The sequence below is a fragment of the Protomyctophum parallelum genome, assembly GCF_964188405.1.
Source record: "Protomyctophum parallelum genome assembly, chromosome: 13".
In the NCBI taxonomy this organism is placed as follows: Eukaryota; Metazoa; Chordata; class Actinopteri; order Myctophiformes; family Myctophidae; genus Protomyctophum; species Protomyctophum parallelum.
In genome coordinates, this window is record NC_139708.1 from 41,917,837 (window position 1) to 41,940,336 (window position 22,500).

The following is a 22,500-nucleotide window of genomic DNA, read 5'->3' on the forward strand; positions in this document are numbered from 1 at the left end:
CTACTGGTGTGCGCTCCTCCTACCTTTCCATTTGAAATATGAATGGGGAAAAAGCAATAATGCCACTATAAAGACATAACCATGGATCACTGCAGGACAGATGGACGTGCAGTGGAAGGGGATGGGCTCTTAGCTTACTGTTGACATGAGACTCCCCATGGTTCATTTAAGACATTTAGACCTACAAAATATCTTCTAAATCCTGACAGTTTTCTGAAAAAAACCATGTTTGTATGTCAGCGGTGCTCAAACCTGTTCAAGGAACCCCGGAAATATCTGGATTTGGCCGTCGACGACCCCCATCTGAAAATACGTCGTTGCCCCCAAAAGCAATGATTTGAGTTAAAAAAAACGTTGGCTATGAAAGAATATATATTCAAAGATCTGCACTACATTTTCACATTTTTTTTCAAAAATAGCAGACCTACGAGCTTGTAGATCTGCTATTTTGCAATAGCTAAAGTATAACACAACGCTTAAAACACCAAAAGGGGTTCCCTGCACCCAAAGACATTATGGACGTCCATAACATTATGGTTCCTCTCACAGCACACACGATCAATAATATATAATATATAATAATAATAATAATATATAATATATAATATATAATATATAATATATAATATATAATATATAATATATAATAATAATAATAATACATAAAATAAGTTCCACTGTACGGTGGTCACACAGCAGACAAGACGGAGCTACAGCATCCCTCTCCCATGCAGCCCATTTAACGCCTGCCCTATGCAGTCCGACAGAGCCAGAGAGGAGGTCCCACACAGCAGGAGACCTGGACACTGTCTGTGTGTGTGTGTGTGCGTGTGCGTGTGTGTGTGTGTGTGTGTGCGTGCGTGTGTGTGCGTGCGTGTGTGTGCATGCCATGGCGCGGGGTGGGCTAGCGTACCAACCGTTAGCACGCTGGTCATAGCTCCAGTCTCAGGCTGAGAGGGGTTTGTATAAAAGACCGAAGGGGATCATGAAGAGAAGAGAAAGAAAACAAAAACATAGATCCAGTAGTAGGGGAATAGAAGCAGAAGAAGCAGAAGAAAAAACAAGCCTGTATGTAAAAGAAAAAAGCAGGCGGACAGGAAGAGCAGAGCGGAGGGGACGATGATGGAGCAGCGGTCGGTCGGTCGAGGAGCCTGGCTGTGACATCACGCTGGCGGGCGGCGTGCGTGCGGAGTGAAGGATGCTGGGTGCTGCGGTTCTTAAAGGGAGCGACCTGGCAGGCTGGATGCAGAGCCCAGCGTGGTGCCAACCGTACGGAGTGGGCCCGGTGTTACAGCACAGCATGGAGCCTGCCTGTGTGTGTGTATGTGCGTGTGATACACTACAGCGATGAGAAGGAACAAGGCCTTGTTTGGTCTCAGCAGGGGAGTCTGGAGCCAGTGTGAGAAGAGAGAGAGAGAGAGAGAGAGAGAGAGAGAGAGAGAGAGAGAGAGAGAGAGAGAGAGAGAGAGAGAGAGAGAGAGAGATGGTATTGGTTTCACAAGATGGTATTACCCAAAGTGTTACTGTAACACAGCTCTGTTTATACCTGTTTTATATTCCTATTTGTATTCAATATTTATTTGCACAGTATGTTTTTACATTGCTTAAAGTTTTTGTCATAAAGAAATGGCCTATACTTTATTGGAAGAGCGTCGTGCAAAGGCTTGTTGGTTAAGCCCGTCTGTTTAGTTATTTAATATTTATACATTTTTAAATGTTGTGTGGAACTGCTGGCTTTCTGAAATTAAGTCTATGGACTTTTAATGATGACAAAAACCATAAAAAATATCACCACCCACCCACGTGACGTCATGTGGCAGCCGAGTCTATATGGACCTTCTGTTTAGAGAAACAGACCGAGGTTGAACCGGTTCCTTTCTGTTTTTCCCGTCAAATTTTGAACAAGAGCGCCGAAGTCCTGACGTCACTCGCTTATCCCAAGGGGTTAGCGGAAGTGTTTATCTATATGGAGAATAACATGGGGTCATCTTAAAATCCTCTCATATAAGCATTGTGGTCCAATATTGTCGGCGAGGTGTCTTTGTATCGTTTACGACAGCCAGTCACTTATATTTGATAGTCTTTCTATAGCGTAAAAAATGTCTAGCGAAAATTGTACTAATTCAGCAGCAGTAACATTAGCGTTTCCTCTCAGTCAGTTGATTCTCCATATCCATATGAGTGAAATGGCCATGATGATTTGTTTCAAACACAGTAATTATTTGATGCGATTAAATCCCCCTATGGGGACTGCAATGCAAATAAAAAGTACATGAACCCTCGGACGTCAGACTTTGGCGCTTTATTGGTTCAGATCCCGAAAAGTTGGTTCAGAACTGGAACTAGGGGTGGGTCCCGAAACTCGGGACCAAGTATGTACCGAACCGAACGTGCCTGGGTACCGGGTACCCATTACAATAATTCAATTTCGGTTCTCTCTATCGGTTCTCACAGACACGCGGTCACACGCTATTTATTTATTTTCTACCCTTTTAATAGAAGCGCAGGGAACAGAGCTGATCTACAAGCCTACACCGCGTTCACGCGTTGCATCAGCGACGCGTTGTGGGCTTGTGGCTTGCAGAGGCGGGTCTCATTTATTTAAAACGATAAGCATTGAAGCAACAACTGTTGCAGCCTTCATGAAAGCAGTGACGCACAAATAATTAGGCTTTAATAAAACAAGTCAACTGCCTGACGCAGGCATTACCTCTCAAAAAAATATATATAGCCTATAATCAAAGCTTCTCTTCCGATTGAAACTCAGATGTGAAAACACCAAAAAAAGCACCAGTCCTGGAGCTCCAGGCGCGCTAATTTGCGCCGCGGTCTACGCCGCTCTCAGACCCTTCCGACAAGGCTCTTTCTTGGGGTAGAAAAGTGTGGATGACCGCGGCTCAAATTAGCGCGCCTGGAGCCCAGGAGGTCAGGGGCCTTTTCCTCCTGTCCCATGCGTGATTTGCCGCGGATCTTTCGCCGCGGATTTTTCGCCCCACTTGGGCCATCCCATATGTGTTCTTTGTTCTCCTTGCATATTCTAAAATGCAACCACACTTTAGATTTATTTTGTGGCGGCATGAGTGCAGGCTGCTGTGTGTGTGTGTGTGTTGACTTCCTTGTTGTTACCACCACGAGTGAGGGGGAGAGGGGAGCCGTTCTCACCTATCGGCTGGAGATGCCCCCCCCCCATTAGCGATGCTAATTTGTGTGTGTTTGTGTGTGTGTGTGTGTGTGTGTTTGTGTTGCTCTCAGATCTCAGACATGCTTTTATTTGCCATTGTCAGTAGTTAGTAGTAAGAGAAGTAGCCTACAACACTATTGCCCTGGGTAAATACTTTGTGTGATTACTTTTTAAAATAATCACTATATTATCCACAAATGGCTCAATAAAGGAGAGGATGTTACACTATTCATTGTACATTATATATATACTCAAATTGACATTGAGCTTTTTTGTTAAATAAACATTTGACCTCTTATTTAAGTTATTTTATACCATTTTGGAACCGAAATAGGGAACCGTTAAGAACCGGAATCGATAAGCAGAACCGGAATCGGTACCGGTCTCAAAAAAATCCAGAACTAGAACTGACTGGGGACTAAAGTGGGCGTGTCACTATATCGAGGTTGGAAGATGCAGATCCTAAAAAGTAAAGAAGCAGTTCTAGAGGTTGTTTTGGTGGAAAAGTGGCCATGTAGAGGTGCCCCTCACTTAATGAATTGCATTTTTAATAATGGATTGCATTTTTATAGCGCTTTTCCAAGTGCTCAAAGCGCTATACAATGGTTCATTCATTCATACAAGGTGAAGGTTCATTCATTCATACATTGGGAGGTGAAGCGGAGAACAGTCGACGCCAGCGTAGCAAAAATAGTCGATATACAAGCTCAAAACTCGTCGGCAATTTTTGCTCTATTTGAATTTCAATCCTGATTTATTTTTTGCAATTTTTTAATTGGAATCCTGATAATACCCACGTATGGTCTAAATCAGTGGTACCCAAAGTGGGGTCCGGGGACCCCCAGGGGTCCTTGAGGGAGTTCCAGGGGGTCCCCAGCTAAATGATAATTAGCAAATGGACCCTTATGGGTCGAACCAAATTTGATGTCACAATATACATTGGGGTACCAGAGATAGAAATGCCATTACATGAGGGACCGCAGCCTAATTCAGGTCAAGAGAGATTCAGGAAACATCAACTGCCTTCGCCCCTCACTCACTCCCCACAGTGCCGCTACCCTGGTTCATGCTCACGTCACCTCCCGCCTGGATTACTGTAATTCCCTTCTTTTTGGTCTCCCCCACAAACTTCTCCATAAACTCCAACTGGTCCAGAACACTGCAGCACGTATCATCACCAGAACCCCTGTCATCAGTCACATCACCCCTGTTTTACACCAACTCCACTGGCTTCCCATAAAATCCCGCATTGACTATAAGATCCTTCTCCATACTTTCAAGGCCATCCATAACCTCGCCCCCCCATACCTGTCTGACCTTGTCCACCTCAACGTCCCCACCCGGTCTCTCAGGTCTGCCTCCTCCCTCACCCTGAAAGTCCTCCCAGCCCGTCTGTCCACCATGGGCTCAAGAGCCTTCAGCCGCTCTGCCCCTCACCTCTGGAACTCCCTCCCCCCTGACATCAGAAACATGGACTCTATCACCATTTTCCAAACTCACCTCAAAACACACCTGTTTAGGCAGGCCTATATGACTCTGTGTGACCTCTAGTGTCTTCTGCTGCAAGCTGTGTTTTGTTCTGCTTTTAACTGTGTTTTTGTACTGTTTTAAACCTGTACGGCGACCTTGAGTGCCCTGAAAGGCGCCTTATAAATAAAATGTATTATTATTATTATTATTAAACCTCTGGGGTCCTTGAAATGAAAATGGCTGAAAATCACTGCTAGAGCAGTCACAATCTTCTCTTATGGGGGTCCATGGCATATCTTTTCAAATGGGGGTCCGCGGGGCTAATGGGCATCATTTTGGGGGTCGATCCTTGACATGAAAGAGTGTGAGAACCTCATGGTCTAAAATATCAACGACTACATTGGTTTCCCATGAAGGAACGGACGTGTTTGTGTGTCTGTCTCTACCATGTGAGGGAGTGGGACGGGGTCAGAGGTCACCAGTCACGACCCCGACCACACCAGACATTTGACCTCTTCTTCTACGTCAGTTCAAGGTCAAGGAGCAGGGGGGGGAGGGGTGCTGAGGGCTAGGCGTGACGTCCGACCGCCATAAGGGTCAGGGGGGGGGGGGGGGGAACAACTCCTTCATACATGGTTCCACTTTTAAAGTGTCATTGAAGCCGCCGGCATGGAATGTTCCTTTGTGCACGTCTGAATGGACAAACTTGACCCCCGTGACCCACCGACACCAATCTCTTAACACGACGCATGCACGCGCGCACACGCACACACATGCACACGCACGGTTGAATGGGTATACAAAAAAGGGCTTAAATGAGTATAAACACTTCCACGTGCATAAAGAAAGAAATTAATTCACACCAGTACACGCACATGTGTGCGAATGCACGTGCGCACACACGCACATGCACACACACACACACACACACGGACACGCCAGTTATCCTTCAGCCGTCGACTGGACTCAGCCCACGTTCATCCTGTCGCTACAGGCCTGTGATCTACACGCACACACCCACACACACACACACACACACACACACACACACACGGAACGCTCTCTCAATACATCTATGATTGCTTTTCCTGTCTTTTCTCCTTTAACTTGAAACAGAATGCGTGAGCGCGTGGGAAGTGGCCGTCCGCAAAGCACGGTTAAAAGCCTCGCCGGAATGAACTTGTTTGCGGCAAGGACAAGAACAGACAAACAAACACACAAAGCTGTCGGGCAGAAACAATCAAATCTCCATATTTCAGCTATTTATGTCGTTTTTATTTTTTTGTAATTTAATGCCATATTTCATACTACTTCATATCGCACCCAAGTAGTTTTAAAATGGGTTTAAAATGATAAGGAAATTAGTGTAGTAAGAATAAAACAAAACAAAAAGGTAGACATATTCCACCTGAATCAATTCAACACACATTTATTTACCCAGTGGGGAGGAGACCCCGGGGGCAGACCAAGGACCAGATGGAGGGGTTTCATCGTCCACGCACGGCCTTTGGAACGTCTCGGGATCCCCCATGAGGAGGTTACTAATGTCGCTCTGCTCTGGAGAGGGAAGTCTGGAGCTCTCTGGTGGAGCTGTTTTCCCCCTGCGACCCGACTCGTGTTAAGCGGTTGAAGATGGGTGGCATTGGGGTTTTAGGAAAATGCTTCTAAACGTAATGCTGGTTTGATCACTTCAAAAGAACCAAATGTGAAGCTTGTAGATTGGCTATTTTCTCTGTGCGACATGCTTCCATGGAAGACATCCTGGCTTCTACGGAATCCAAATGACGGAAATCGGGGCGTGGTCGACTGAGAACTTTAATCCACGTGAACGTCCGTGTTGGTTATGCTTGTTAATGCTATACGGCAGGTTGAGCCGTCGTCAGGTTTGGAATGAAAATACAAAAAAAATATTATGTTAGGCTATAGGTTAAGGCTGCGCTATGTCATCCATTTAACCCATAATTATAGCCCCAAAAATAGCTGATCTGCAGGCTTGTACAATACAGAGAGCATGCTGTGTCGTATGCATTGGTTAAAATAACGAGCCGTTCATTACAATTATGTCACAAAATGTATAGCTTTACGCTAAAGCAGCACTTCACTTCATTGTATGGTTAATTACGTAGAAAATTAGACAAGGTACACCATGCCTTCAAGCTGCCCTCCAATCCAATCAGAGCACATTTGCCAGCGTAAATATCCATCTCAGGGTGCGCTAATCGAATGAGACGGCCGTCCTATCAACACCCAGGGTTTTCAACGAGGAGGGGGGATAGTTTCTATAGACTGCTAATGAGAATGGAGGATGATTGGAGATGGGGGGGGGGGGATAAAGGTGTATTGTATTGGGAGCATGCCGATCACATTAGAGGTGTCATTTTTTTTTTAACGGAGACCCCAATCTAGACTCAATCTAAACCGCGTGTCCTTATCGCGAGGAACTAATCGAGGTAAAGCGTGTTCCCTTATCGTGAGGAATTATCCGAGTGGAACGGATGAGGAGAAACAACGACGCAGCCGGCTCTACGCCAGGACGAGTGTTCAATTCATAGTCGAGAAAAGAAAATATTAGTGATGAATCGATGACCATCATCATCCTTCTTCCACTACACCACTTCTCAGACAGACAGACAGACAGACAGACAGACCTGCTGCTCGTATCTGTGTCGGAGCTCTTCCAGCTGCTGGTTGAACTCCTGGGCCTGCTTCTCTCGCAGGGACTTGGAGCGGATCAGGTCCTCCTCGACTCTCTCCATCTGGACCAGGGGACAGAACAGGGGTCACCTTAGTGTCACTGTGTTTAACCCATTCTGACCTGAGATCAGATTCATAACGAGGTTTCCACTGGACACACACTGGTCTGATTAACCCATTCTGACCTGAGATCAGATTCTAAAAATGTCAGTCGATTTTTCAAAAATAGCAGACCTACAAGCTCGTAGCGCGCCACTCGGTGGCGCGCTATGAGCTTGTAGATCTGCTATTTTTCAATAGCTAAAGCATGACATGATGCTAACACCAAAATGGGTTCCCGTTCAGAATGGGTTAATACAACTGTGTCCATCTGGACCAGGGGACAGACAGGGGGCACCTTATTAAATGTTGAAAGAGATTAATAGAAACATACTTAAGTTCACCAGCACTCACCTAAGGATTTCTTACGTGGGGAAAAACCCGACATCAGGATCAAACACAGAGGTTTGGACCTTAATGTCTCCTAAAATAACGGATTTAACTTTAATAGTGCTTTTCCCAGTGATCAAAGCGTCCTCACGTCCCACATTCACACACCAACGGTGGCAATTAAGCAAGCACCGAGCGACTCATTGGAGGCAAATGTAGAGTTCCATGTTCTACATCGATTGTGGACAGGAGGAGGGTGGGATTCGAACCGCCAAACCCACGGATCACTGGACGACCTGAGCCCCGAGCGAACCAAGTGAGCGGTGAGCTGGTGATCCGTTCCCGTCAGAGCAGTGGCTCCAAACAGACTTTTCAACTGACCTCGCGTTCTCTTCCTCAAGCCCTCCTGCTTTTCCTCTACACTAAATATCAGAAAACAGCACGGACCAACACCAGCCAGCAGTTTGCCAGCCCCACCTGGGGACATCCAAAAAATGGTTGCAACAGAAAGGCATTGCCAACCCAAAAGGAGGTTTTGGACTGAGGGGATGAAAAGGTGTTTTATGCTTTACTGCGTCAGAACTGGGCTTCTGAGCGGTGAAACGCAGAGCCCTATAGCCCACTCAGTATTCTGCCCATGCAGCTAAATGGATACCACCTCTGAAACAGTACTGTGTATATATATATATATATATTTACAGCCGGTGGTTTCAGCACCTGGATCTCCCTCCAACGTGCTGTGGGTGATTTGTCACAGAGGTTCAGATGTTTTTGCCTCGTCTTTTCTTGTGCCATGTTATGTTTATGCATGGAGGTTTGTATAACTCCTGGCTCATACGACTGTAGTACCTCCTAACCTTCACAGCAAAAAAACAAACAAAAAACGATGTCTTCTTTTTTTAGAACGAAGCCTTCTGGACAGGAAGGAAAACCCACATATATCACGCCCCCACTCTCTGACCGATCACACGATGTTATGTTCAAACTTTCTTCGGTTATTCAGGAGATATCGGCGGTGCGCGGACATCCAAACTTTGTTCTGACAGACACTGAAAAGGTTCTAAAAAGGATATAATTGTGCCAGTCCAAACAATGTTTGACGTATGGGACCCACCGTGTCAAACTGTAAGTCATTGGATTTATTTATTTTCCTTCGTGTCATTATGAAAGCAGGGAAACAAACCGACAGCTGACGGCCTTAAGAGCTTGCGGACGTTTCCATGCTCTCTCCTCTCCCAGTTCTGTGGTTGGTTTGATCGATCGAATACTTCATTAACAGTTTGCAAAAAAGTACAGAAGTATAATTATCCCATTCTGACCGGGAACCCATTTTGGTGTTAGCATCATGTTATGCTTTAGCTATTGAAAAATAGCAGATCTACAAGCTCATAGCTTGTAGATCTACGCTACGAGCTTGTAGGTCTGCTATTTTTGAAAAATCTTAAAAATGTGCCTCAAATTTAGAATATATTTTTTCAGAATGAACGTTTTTAACTCAAATCTTTGCTTCTGGAGGGTCCCTGGAACAACATATTTTCAGATGGGGGTCTCGGAGGCCAATTACAGATAGTTTTTGGGGTCTTTGACATGAAATATTGAGTGATATAGGCCTAGAAACAGGTATTTCAGAAAACTGTCAGGATTTAGAAGATCTAAATGGGTTAACAGTTTGCAAAAAAGTACAGAAGTATAATTATACAACAATGCTAAATGGATGAAATGATGCACAGACCTGTGGATTTGAGTGAGCTGCAATGTAACACAGGGCTGCGTTTCACTGTGCTCTCCATTGTGACCGGGCCACACCTCCGCCTCCGCTAAACTATACGCTAACCCGCCGGCTAAACCAAACTGAAGCTAATCAGCTCTCGTGCGCCTTCGAAACTTCCATCGGAACCTCCCTGAGCGCCGTCGACTCAGAATAACTTGTGATAGGAGTCAGAAGTTTAACCCATTTTGGGCGGGGACCCCTTTTGGTGTTTTAAACATTATGTTATACTTTAGCTATTGAAAAAATAGCAGACCTACAAGCTCATAGCGCGCCACCGAGTGGCGCGCTGCGAGCTTGTAGGTCTGCTATTTTTGAAAAAGCATGTAGCTGCAAAGCTTTGAATATATACTCTTGAACTCAAATCTTTGCTTCTGGGAGGTAGGTCCCTGAAACAACACATTTTCAGATGGGGGGTCAGCGGCCAATTTCATATATTTTTGGGGGTCCTTGACATGAAACATTGAGAACCACTGATATAGAAAAAGAGGTTTTTTCAGACAAAAAAAAAAGACATTTTAAAAAAGACATTTTTTTTAAATTCCGACGTCAGGCCTGAACGGGTTAACAGGCGAGCGGCGTTGCTCATCCCATCGATCAGCGAGCTCCTCTTTCCCAATCAGCCCCAGCTTCCCACACGCCTCCACGGCCGCCGCCCACGCGCTCCTTCTGCGCACAACACACTAATTACCCCAGCCCGCCTGCTATTGGTCGATACCCGCTCACGAGGTCAGTGCACGTGGAGGAGGGAGAGAGAGAGAGATTTCCTAGAATAACTATATATATATTTAAATTTCAGTCAGATGAGTCACGAATAGATTTAACCAATATGTATTATAGATTTATTATAGCGGTGGCTCAGGGGGTAAAGTGCCTGGATGGGAACCGCGAGGTTGCCAGTTCGAACCCTGTGGGTTCCCCCCAGAGTTAGTGTCGAAGTGTCCTTGAGCAAGACACTGAACCCCTAATTGCTCCCGATGTGCAGGTCGGTGCCTTGCATGGTTTCCGCCGCCATCGGTGTATATGAATGGGTGAATGCAATGCACAATCTATGTAAAGCGCCTTGGATAAAGGCGCTCTATAAATGCACCATTTACCATTCATAGAATGAGAATGCAAGTGCGCATGTAATAAAGCTTGTAGGTCTGCTATTTTTGAAAAATCGAAGAACGACTGACTTTTTTAGAATCTGATCTCAGGTCAGAATGGGTTAATCAGACCAATGTGTGTGTCCAGTGGAAACCTCGTATGAATCTGATCTCAGGTCAGAATGGGTTAATGTTTTGCCACTCAGTCTAGATGAGGGGGGCGTGTCCTAATGGGGAAATCATGCATGTGCATCCTCTCTATAACAACCCCCCGTGGGGAACATAAATAACACAGCCCACCGGTGGTGCTGGGGCGGTGGGAGCAAACATCACATATATCAACAACCAGGAACCATATGCAGAAGGAAGGCAGGAAGAAGCATGCAGTCTATAGTGGTTGGTCAGCTGACCGCCACATCAGTGAATGACATGTGCAGGGTCTTCAAACACTGAATAGACCCACATAGTAATGCAGCATATTAACCCCTCAACTATATGCGTGTATCATCAAGCTACGTATCATCTTTTAACTCATTTAGGCCTGACATCGAAATAAAAAGAAATCTGACAGATTTCTGAAATACTGTTAATGTTGCTGTATCAGTGGTGCTCAATATTTCATGTCAAGGACCCCAAAAATGATGTGTACTAATTGGCCACCGACCCCCATCTGAAAATATGTTGTTCCAGGAACCCCTCAGAAGCAAAGATTTGAGTTAAAAATTGTTGGCTCTGAAAGAATATATATTCAAAGATTTGTGCCACATTTTCACGGTTTTTCAAAAATAGCAGACCTACAAGCTCATAGCGCGCCACTCAGTGGCGCACTATGAGCTTGTAGATCTGCTATTTTTCAATAGCTAAATTATAACAATGTTACCTAAATGGGTTAATATCAGTTTTAAATGAGAAAAAATGGCCACATTGTTACTCTCCATGAGTATAATGACATTGATGCTGTCTTGCAGGCAGAAACATTGTATCATCGGATTTCAACGTTTAAATGTTTATTTTCTTCTTTTTTTTTCTTGAATGAAAAATACCCTATAAGTTGTCATTATGACAGTGTCACAAATATAGCAGATCCACAAGCTCACAACGTGCCGCGATGTGACATGTTGTGAACTTGTAGACCTTTGAATGTATCTATTTTTAAAGTCAAAGCGGTTAAATGCATCTGTGGGTTTTGATGAATACTGAACCAATGAAAAGTTTTAAGAACAAGTGACAAAATAATAACATTGGATCCAATGAAACATTCTGAGAGAGAGAGAGAGAGAGAGAGAGAGAGAGGAATATATGTGCACATCTGTAGTCAGGCTGTGTGTGTGCGTGCGTGCATGTGTGTGTGTGTGTGTGTGTGTGTGTGTGTGTGTGTGTGTGTGTGTGTGTGTGTGTGTGTGTGTGTGTGCGCGCGCGTGTGTAGCTGTGAAGACATGTTTATTCTATTGGTTTGATCACTGTGTGCCAGCCAGCCCTCTGCTCAGTGTGGTCCTGCCGAGAACAGTGTGTGTGTGTGTGTGTGTGTGTGTGTGTGTGTGTGTGTGTGTGTGTGTGTGTGTGTGTGCTGATGCAGCCACAACAGAAGTGATGTACATTGGACTGACTGGAGTGCATGTGTGTCAAATTGCACAACACACAGTACAGTATGGGACCACAATGGACTCGTTTGTGTTATTCTAAAATGTCTTGACTGTACCGCCATGACGTTTACTGTTCTGACCAATAAAGTATTCAATCAATCTAAAAACAAATATGTAAAAAAACAAATATAGTCATACAACCGCTGTTCTATATGTCCTGAAAAAGTAGACCATCTATTATTACATTTCCCAGAATTCCACACCCACAAAAAAACACACGCAAAAATGTACGCCAGTTCAGGTCGCAGACCGTGACGTAGGCGAAACTGCCGTACGTGTGCTTTCCGGTCCTCAAGCGTCACTGGCTTCCTCTCGGCGTTCCACCAGTTCTATCTCCACACGCGAGACGGCGCTCCACACACCTCCACGCCCCTCTGGAGCGACATTTACTGTATTTATGCCAATAGTGATAATAATAATGAATTGCATTTTTTGTAGCGCATTTTTGTGCTCAAAGCGCTTTACAATGGTTCATTCATTCATACGCTTGGAGGTGATGCGGCGAACAGTCGACGCCAGCGTCCTCACTTCCCACATTCACACAGCAATGGTGGCAACCAGGGGTTCAGTGTCTTTGCCCAAGGACACTTCGACATGTCGACAGGAGGAGGAGCCGGGATTCAAACCGCCGACCCAGGGATCCTTGGACGACCCGCTCTACCTCCTGAGCCACAGCCGCCCTTATACAACCGCCCTGGCACTGCCTCCCCCTTGGAGCGTTCCGTTTTTTCTGAAAGCCGCCATTACTCACTCCGCCCGTCTGTACGTTGGTAACCTCGACGGGACATCACGTCAGAAATGATCCCAGAACGTCCAGATCGTTCTGTTCATTCAGCGCGGATCCATCCATCCATATTCAAATGCTTATCCGTAGTCGGGTCGCGGGGGCAACATCTCCACCAGAGTGCTCCAGACTTCCCTCTCCAGAGCAACATTAGTGACTTCCTCCTGGGGGATCCAAGGCCAGTGAGTCGATGTGCTTCCTCCAACTGCGCCTTGGTCTGCCCCCCGGGGGTCTCCTCCCAGTGGGACGTGCGTCGAGGACCTCCCTATAGGGAGACGCCCGAGAGGCATCCCAACCAGATGTGTGTGTGTGTGTGTGTGTGTGTGTGTATGTGTGTGTGTGTGTGTGTGTATGTGTATGTGTGTGTGCGCGCGTTGTAACAGACCTGTACTTTCATCTGGCTGTAGGTCTTCTCAGAGCTGCTCTCCACCAGCAACTTGAAGTTGTCCAGAGCAGCATCAGCCTGCTGGACCTGAAGCCTGTGGCTGTCCCTGGCTCTGTCCAGCTGGCCCGACACCTCTCTGAGCAACACACACACACACACACACACACACACACACACACACACACACACACACACACACACACACACACACACACACACACACACACACACACACACACACACACTATTACTTGTGTGAGAACAATAACATTTTTAACTTCTCCTCATACCATAATTGGCTATGTTTAACCCTAACCCCTGTTTGACCACCAGTGGTCCTTATTGAAGGGGTTCCGGGTGGTCCCCCCAGCTAAATGATGGAGAGTTGGTATAACCCAGGGGTCGGCAACCGGCGGCTCAAGAGCCGCTTGCGGCTCTTGAGCACTCCCCTAGTGGCTCCCTGTAGCATTACAAAAGAATCTATGAAAATGTATAATGTTTATTTTTTCACATTTTTATTTTTCATTTATGGTTTCTGTAGGAGGCCAAACGTGACAGAAACATTATTAAGTTTCCCAATTTTGTAAAAAGTGTGTAGAATAAATATTATGATGGATTGCCTGTATGCTTAATCTGCAGTATAGCCCTGAAACATGACTGTCAGTCATGACGCAACAGCAGCCTGTTTTACGCAATCGCAGTCCAAACGTGTATATAAACATTCCGATTTAAAATATAAAGTCCTCGCCACATGTGCCACGGGAGTTAGAAATGTGCTGGTACAGCGATTAGCATTGCTGCATGCCGCGTTGTTTAATAAAAAGCATTTTTATCCGAGCGCCCCTTTTCTCAAACGGGGTTGGGAAACAGTTGCACACCGGGTGGGGGCGCGTAGTTGAAAACCAATGGCCAGTAAATAACTGCTCGGATAAAAATGCTTTTTATTAAACAACGCGGGATGCAGCAATGCTAATCGCTGTACCAGCAACATTCTAACACCCGTGGCACATGTGGCGAGGACTTTATATTTGGAATCTGAATGTTTATGTACACGTTTACAATGTAAATGTAGCGATTGCGTAAAACAGGCTGCAGTTGCCATGACGCACCATGGCTAAATCTGCAGTGACAAACTATCAAACAATAAATAAAACGTGGCAAGCCATTCACAGACGGTGACTATATGAAGGAGTCATATAGACGTTTTATTATCTCCCGGGTTGCAACGAAACAGCAAAGCAGCAGCCAGCAGTGGTGGAGTTTAAAGCTGCGATCTTCTTCTTAAAAGTTTGCTCCCTTCTGCCTTCCCACACACTTGTGTGGAAAACATGGAATGCTCTTCCAGACAATTATGTGAACATGAAGAAACTCGCATTTGGAGTATTATCCATCTTTGGATCAACGTACTTTTGTGAGCAGATATTCTCAAACATGAACTACATTAAATCCAAATACCGCACACGCCTCACCGATGAGAGCTTGCAGTCGTGTGTGAAGATTAAAGTGACATTTTACATGCCCAATGTTGAGAAGCTCTCCAGCGATGTCCACACACAGAAATCACATTAAACGGGTAAGAACACAATGCAAAAAACATGGCATAATAATGGAGGGTGCGTTGACTGCGTTCGGAAATGCGCACCGGGAGCGCACTCGCCTATTAGTTTGCATTGCACAGTGCGCTATTTCCGAACGGGCTTGAACCATAGCGCACTTTTTATTTTGATAGATAGGCTAATATCCACTTGCAGCCCTGTTGTCTTCATTATATAAGCATTTTAAGGCTTACATTTTTTTTGCGGCTCCAGATAGATTTTGAATTAATTTTCTTGGTCGAAAATGGCTCATTCAACATCTTGGGTTGCCGACCCCTGGTATAACCAAATGGACCCTTATACTGTAGATCTGTAAAATGAAACCAGATTCCATTTGGTGTTTCATGTTGTTACACTCTCAAAAGTAAAACGATCGTTAATCATCTGCACTATTTAATACAATAATTCTACACAATTAGAGGATGAGGAGGAATTGTTATTTTGATCAACCTCTGCCTGTTATCTCTCCTATGTAATTGTACCACATCAATTATACAGCATGAGATTTTGGTCAAAATTGCAACGACAAAATATTTTATATAATGATGCCTGGTACAGTTCTTTGTGACACAATTTGTCACATTGAAAGTGTATAATGGACATGATGAGATTTGTTGACTCGACGTCAATTCTGAGTTAAATTTGGCGAGGGAAGACTGTCACTTCAGCAAAAGTACTACTTATAATAGTTTTGGGTCTGAGAGGCTGAATCTCATCAAATGGTGGCTCAAAAAAAAAACGCCAAATAAATAATGGACCTTGATATGAAAAATATATTGAAAACCAGTGACACAGATAACCATCTGATTGTAGCTGGAGTAAAAACACTGAACAGTGAGACAGAGAGAATATGGGACGGTCCATTATTATTCAACTCCATTAATACCAGCAGCACCCCTATCTGTCACCATAGACTCTGTGCGTGTGTGTGTGTGTGTGTGTGTGTGTGTGTGTGTGTGTGTGTGTGTGTGTGTGTGTGTGTGTGTGTGTGTGCGTGTGTGTGTATTGACAGGCGTGCTGGGAGGGACAGGCTCACACAGAGAACTGTCAGGGAGGCAGTGCTGTGACGCCCAGCAACGACATCACACGCTGTGCAGTACAAAGAGCATGCACACACACACATGCGCGCACGCCACGCACACACGCACGCACGCACGTATATACACACGCACACACTACAAAGCAGCTGTCAGGACAAACCCGCTGCATGTGTGGGATGAGAGTGTTTGGCGAGGGGAGGGAGTGGGAGTATGGAGGAGGAGGAATATGGGATGTGCACATCCCTACATCCACCCACCCACCCACCCACCCACCCACCCAGCCACTACCTAGGTCAGGGATGGGCAACTTTGACCACGGAGAAGGCCACTATATTTCCCACACTCACTCCCTAGGGCCATATATTACTGTCGTAGCAAAAAAAAGCTGAGAGTTTTTGAATTGGAATCCTGAAAATTAAAAAAAAAATTAATGTAATTTCAAATGCCTTTAATTATACTTGTGTTGAGCAATGAGCTCAACTCATTTAGACTGACGTAATGTCCTTTCTCTCATGCCAGAACCAACAGGAGGCTGTATATCTGCCTTGTGTGTTCTTGCAGGGCAAACTGCAGGCACTGAGAGGACCTGCCCTCCTACGTCTCACCACCAGACTGTAATGTGTCATCCTAACGCAGTTGTGAATCACTAGATTTCTCAGGCCTTCAAGTACAGCCCCGTGATGTGCCAATCAGAGAAATGGTCACCGAGTTATTGCCATTTGAGGAACTTAAAGGTATATTCAGTGATTTCACTCAAAAAACCGTAGGTTTCGTTTTTGGCTGTGGGACCCAGCCTTTCGTCCAATCAGGAAAGAGAGTCAAAAACGAAACCTAAGGTTTTTTGACCCCCAGGGGTTAACTGGGGACAGGGAGGAACTCCTTATATGGCCAGCACACTCTATAGTAGGGAGGATTATCACAACAAAACAAAAAAATAAGTGATATTTGAATTAAGTGAAATCACTGAATATACCTTTAACCCGTTTTGACCTGAGATCAGATTCTAAAAAATGTCTTCTACATCCTGACAGTTTACGGAAAAGGCATGTTTCTATGTCAGTGGTTCTTTGATTTTTCAAAAATAGCAGACCTACAAGCTTGTAGATCTGCTATTTTTCAATAGCTAAAGCATAACATAATGCTAACACCTAAAGGGGTTCCCGCCCCAAAATGGATTAAGTTTGGTGAGTAAAATATTTTTACTCACCAAACTTTATTACTCACATATGAAAGTTTAAAACGGCAACATGTTCCGACTCAAACGAGTCTTCATCAGGGCAAGTGTGAGATGTTTGGTGAGTATTGGGCCATTGTCCTGCTGGGACTGTCCTCGGTCCACCCCTCAGCAGTGTGTGTGCCAAAGTTTGACATGTGTTTTTAACGTTCATTGTCGACCCACCCTCTATAGGACATTTTAAAAATATATAGAGGATATGTTTATGAATTGGAATAGTGCCTTATAGACATCCACTGTATACGCTACAGTATGACTTTGAGACCTTTAAGTTAAATGACACCGTTTTAAACTCCCGCAGCAGTGGAGAAAAAAGAAAGAAAGAAAGAAAGACAGAAAGAAAGAAAGAAAGACAGAAAGAAGCTACTGTAGGTCTCTTTGTCATTTTGGTCTCTCTCATGTCCAACATCAAACGACATCAGAAATGGTTTCTCTTCTTTCTTCCATCGTCATGTTTTGGTGCGTGTGTACTCTGTAATTATTAATCACTCTAGTCGCATGTCTGCCTGCAGGCCACAGGCAGACACAAAGGATGACGCACGGGACAGAGAGACAAGAGACAGAGACACAAGAGACAGACAGAGAGAGAGAGAGAGAGAGACACAGATAGACAGACAGACATAGTGGAGTGGTTTTTCCTCCACTAAATACAACCGTATGACAACATATACAGTATAGGGGTTGTCTGTGTGTGCGTGCGGTGTGTGTGCGTGCGTGCGTGCATGTGTGCGTGGTGTTTTTTGCTTATGATTGACGGCGAACCGTCGCTGCATGCTACAACACAAGCGCGTCGTGTGAGTGACACTGCAGTGAAGCAGGGTGTTATTTGACTATAGGTTGTGTGAGTGACACTGCAGTGAAGCAGGGTGTTATTTGACTATAGGTTGTGTGAGTGACACTGCAGTGAAGCAGGGTGTTATTTGACTATAGGTTGTGAGTGACACTGCAGTGAAGCAGGGTGTTATTTGACTATAGGTTGTGTGAGTGACACTGCAGTGAAGCAGGGTGTTATTTGACTATAGGTTGTGAGTGACACTGCAGTGAAGCAGGGTGTTATTTGACTATAGGTTGTGTGAGTGACACTGCAGTGAAGCAGGGTGTTATTTGACTATAGGTTGTGAGTGACACTGCAGTGAAGCAGGGTGTTATTTGACTATAGGTTGTGTGAGTGACACTGCAGTGAAGCAGGGTGCTATTTGACTATAGGTTGTGTGAGTGACACTGCAGTGAAGCAGGGTGTTATTTGACTATAGGTTGTGAGTGACACTGCAGTGAAGCAGGGTGTTATTTGACTATAGGTTGTGAGTGACACTGCAGTGAAGCAGGGTGTTATTTGACTATAGGTTGTGAGTGACACTGCAGTGAAGCAGGGTGCTATTTGACTATAGGTTGTGTGAGTGACACTGCAGTGAAGCAGGGTGTTATTTGACTATAGGTTGTGTGAGTGACACTGCAGTGTGATGAAGCAGCATGTTACTGTAATCTGTGAAATCTTTAATAAAACTAGTTAAATATGGAGAGAAGAGGTTTCTTCCCCGGCAGCCGTGATGGTGTTAGTTGGAGGCGACTTCTGAAGGCTCAGACCATGGCAAAGGAAAAGTTAGAACAGCCACCCAGTTAACAACGCTGCAGTGTGCGTGTGTGTGTGTGTGCATGAGAGCACCAGTTAACGGTATACAGTTTGTGACACATTTGAATGAATTACGGTCCACGATGTGAGCAGAACAGGTACGCTTCACTGAGGCTTAGCAGAGAAGTACCTATGTGTGTGTGTGTGTGTGTGTGTGTGCGTGCGGCCAACGGAGCAGGCAGACAGAGTGTCACCATCAACAGTGTGACAGAGGGTTGATGTGAGAGAGAGAGAGAGAGAGAGAGAGAGAGAGAGAGAGAGAGATGACTCTCTCTGGTCAGAAATGGAAGCAAAGATGTTCCTCCACTGCGAGAGGAAGTTCCCTCGTCTACCCATCCCATGTTTACTGTGTTGCGTGCGTGCGTGCGCACGTGCGTGCGTGCGTCTGTGTCTCTGAGACAACGTGAGATTCAAAGTGCGTGATTTTAATTGCTTTCATAAAAGGGCCTATTTGTTGGTGGACTCCATGAATGGAGGGTGTTTAGGAATCATACAGGCTTTAATAGGGTGTTGGGTGTGTAATACTGGCCACATAGACACACACTGGAATGCACACCCTTGCGCACACACACACACCCTCTAGTATTGCGTGTGCGTCCATGCACATGTCTGTGTGTGTGTGTGTGTGTGTGTGTGTGTGTGTGTGTGTGCATGCGCGCTATAGTGTGCGTCATGTGTCTCTGAGCTCATCCAGAAAAAAGCACAGATAAGGAATCCAGCGACACATCAAAGAGGCCTGGACAGATAATAATAAATACATTAACCCATTCTGACCTGAGATCAGATTCATACGAGGTTTCCACTGGACACACACTGGTCTGAGATCAGATTCTAAAAAATGTCAGTCGTTCTTCGATTTTTCAAAAAATAGCAGACCTACAAGCTCGTATCGTGCCACTCGGTGGCGCGGTATGAGCTTGTAGATCTGCTATTTTTCAATAGCTAAAAAATGGGTGCCCGCTCAGAATGGGTTAAGGAAGTAGAAGACACATAAAGCACATGAGAGAGAGAGAGAGAGAGAGAGAGAGAGAGATGAAGAACTGAAATATTCAACGGCCCTCTGAAGAAGAGAGAGAAAATGAAATAAAACAGACTCGTTTTATACATCCGTTGTTCCTAGAGAGAGAGAGAGAGAGAGAGAGAGAGAGAGAGGGGGGGGGGGGGCTTTTACTCCACTACAATTATTTGAAAGCTTTAGTTACTTTGTATAGATTTTGATTATTAGTGGTTGTTATTGTTTGGTTTTTTGCACACTGATCGGCGACAGCGCGTCACACTTCATGGGGTTTTCACGGCGCAGGAGGAGTCACCTCCGCTTTAAGTTAATTGGCCTGCTGTCGGGATCCACTGGTATAGTTCCGGACGGAGCATTATAGTCATCCGACATGCGGGAACAGCGGTCGGACTGGCGCTCCGACACACGCCGCTCCCGTGCTTGCAGTTATGGTTAGGTCTAGCCATGGTTCATGACTCTCGTATTCATACAAGAGTCATGAAGAAACTTCACCCTGTTTTTTGCGCTCGCTGCATTTACAAGATTTCCGTATATATAAACATTCAGATTTCAAATATAAAGTACTCACAATTTGTCCCACGGGTGTTAGTTAGTAGCAGCTCCAGCGATTAGAATTGCTGCATCCCGCGTTGTTTAATAAAAAGCATTTTTATCCGAGGTGTTATTTTGCCATTGGCTTTCAACTACGCGCCCCTATTGGTCGGGAGGAGGGTGGCACTCGGTGTGTTCGATATAGGTAGGCTGACCGCCCTGCCAATACAGACTAATAGGCGAGTGCGCTCCCGGTGTGCAACTGTGGATTTCCCAAACGAACCCCGTTTGAAAAAAGTAGCCGAGGAGCTCGGACAAAAATGCTTTTTATTAAACAACGCGGGACGCAGCAATTCTAATCGCTGGCGCTGCTACTAACTAACACCCGTGGGACACTTTGTGAGTACTTTATATTTGAAATCTGAATGTTTATATATACGGAAATCTTGTAAATGCAGCGAGCGCAAAAAACAGGGCAAAGTTTCTGCATGACTGTCATGATAATCATCATGGCAGTCATGTTCCAGGGCTAGGTTAGGTCAGGATTTGAGATATAGGTTGTGGGACCAATAACAGTATCGGAACTATCGTGTCAGAGGAGAGAGTTGTTTCTAGTTTTTCCTTCCTAAATTAGATGCTCACAAAAAAAAAAGACACGTTTAGTCCAAGTGTAAACAAAAAGGTGATTGGCTTATAAAACAAAGAAACAAAGACTGCGCTTAATGGCACACGTTGTGGGAAAGCCATCCCTAGAAGACGCGTGTGCTCAGAATGCAGATAAGACATGTGGTGCTCCATGCCAACAGCCAGGGCTGGACTGGGACAAAAAATTCGGCCCCGGTCATTCTCGAGCGAATTTGGACCCGACCGGCCGGCCCACCACAACCAGCGCGCAGATAGCAGAAACGATACCGCCCGCTCCGTGGAGTCACACACACAAAACAAACAAGCCCTAAATACCACCACTTTTACAGAACAACATAAATAATACAAACCAACAGACAACTACACAACCCTTTGTTGCTCGCATACGAACGATGCTGGCGAAAAGGATTGAAGACAGAAGAGGGTTTATTCGTCACTCACTGATACAGGTACAGTGACATTACCATGATGGCAGAATGGCAGCACGCCCGAACCTTTCCTTATGTTTTGTTATATCATGGCGGCCCCATATGGTCGCGGCCCAGCGGGGATATGCCCGGTACACCCTACGCCCTGCCAACAGCCTGCTGGTACAGCTGAACTAAACTCTATAAAAAGGACCACAATGGAAACAAGCTCTCCAGCTGATCTGTGTTTTCTCCTGTGGACACATAATGTACACATACAGTATATATCGTTGTGTATATTGCTGTTGGGCAGAAACAACCCATATCCATCTATTCATATCGTATCCATAATGTATCGTATCTATATATTAGGCCTGTCAAAAAATTCGAGTTAGAATCGCGATTCTAATGCCGTCCGATTCAGAATCGATTCTCATTTTCCAAAAATCTTTTTTCTTTTTTTTTCTTTTTAACCCATTGACTGCTACCATTTATTGAGAAATTAGGACCTAATTCACGCCAGCATTTTTTTAATTTGAGCTCTTATTTTGAAAAGCCACATTTTGCCTCAACCGGAAGTGAGCTTATCCCTGCCAGCTTTACGTTGCCAAGACAACCTTTGTTTACATGATCGAATCAATGCCGGTACATATAGCACTCCACAACGTCGGCTCTGTGCCGTCAAAGAAACGCTGTTTTGACCAAAAATGCCATCTGGGACAAGGAATAGGAGATACAGGCGATTGAAAGAAACGGATAGAATGGATTCTTATGGCGACCGCGATCTAATATGAACGATCCAGTGCAGTGCTAACAACACTGCTAGCTAACCGGCTAACGTGAGTAGCATTATGGCTTGATCGATCATATGCACTATAAAAGCGCAATTGCCGAAGGGCTACGGCAATGGCAGCAAGGTTTATTATCAAATTGAGGCTTTGATTGCCGAAGGGCTTCGGCA

The 22,500-nt window shown here is 45.0% G+C and overlaps 1 protein-coding gene across 1 annotated transcript in view; it reads right to left on the reverse strand.

Annotated features, from left to right (window-relative positions):
• cep112 (centrosomal protein 112) overlaps positions 1-22,500 on the reverse strand; it is a gene marked incomplete at its 3' end in the record, with an annotated part of 149,105 nt that overhangs the window by 22,824 nt on the left and 103,781 nt on the right. Inside the window, exons 18-19 of the mRNA XM_083779138.1 lie at positions 13,443-13,578; positions 7,300-7,407 (exon numbers count right to left, since the gene is read on the reverse strand). Of these exons, the coding sequence (XP_083635264.1) occupies positions 7,300-7,407; positions 13,443-13,578 (244 nt within the window). The remainder of the gene's footprint in view (positions 1-7,299; positions 7,408-13,442; positions 13,579-22,500) is intronic.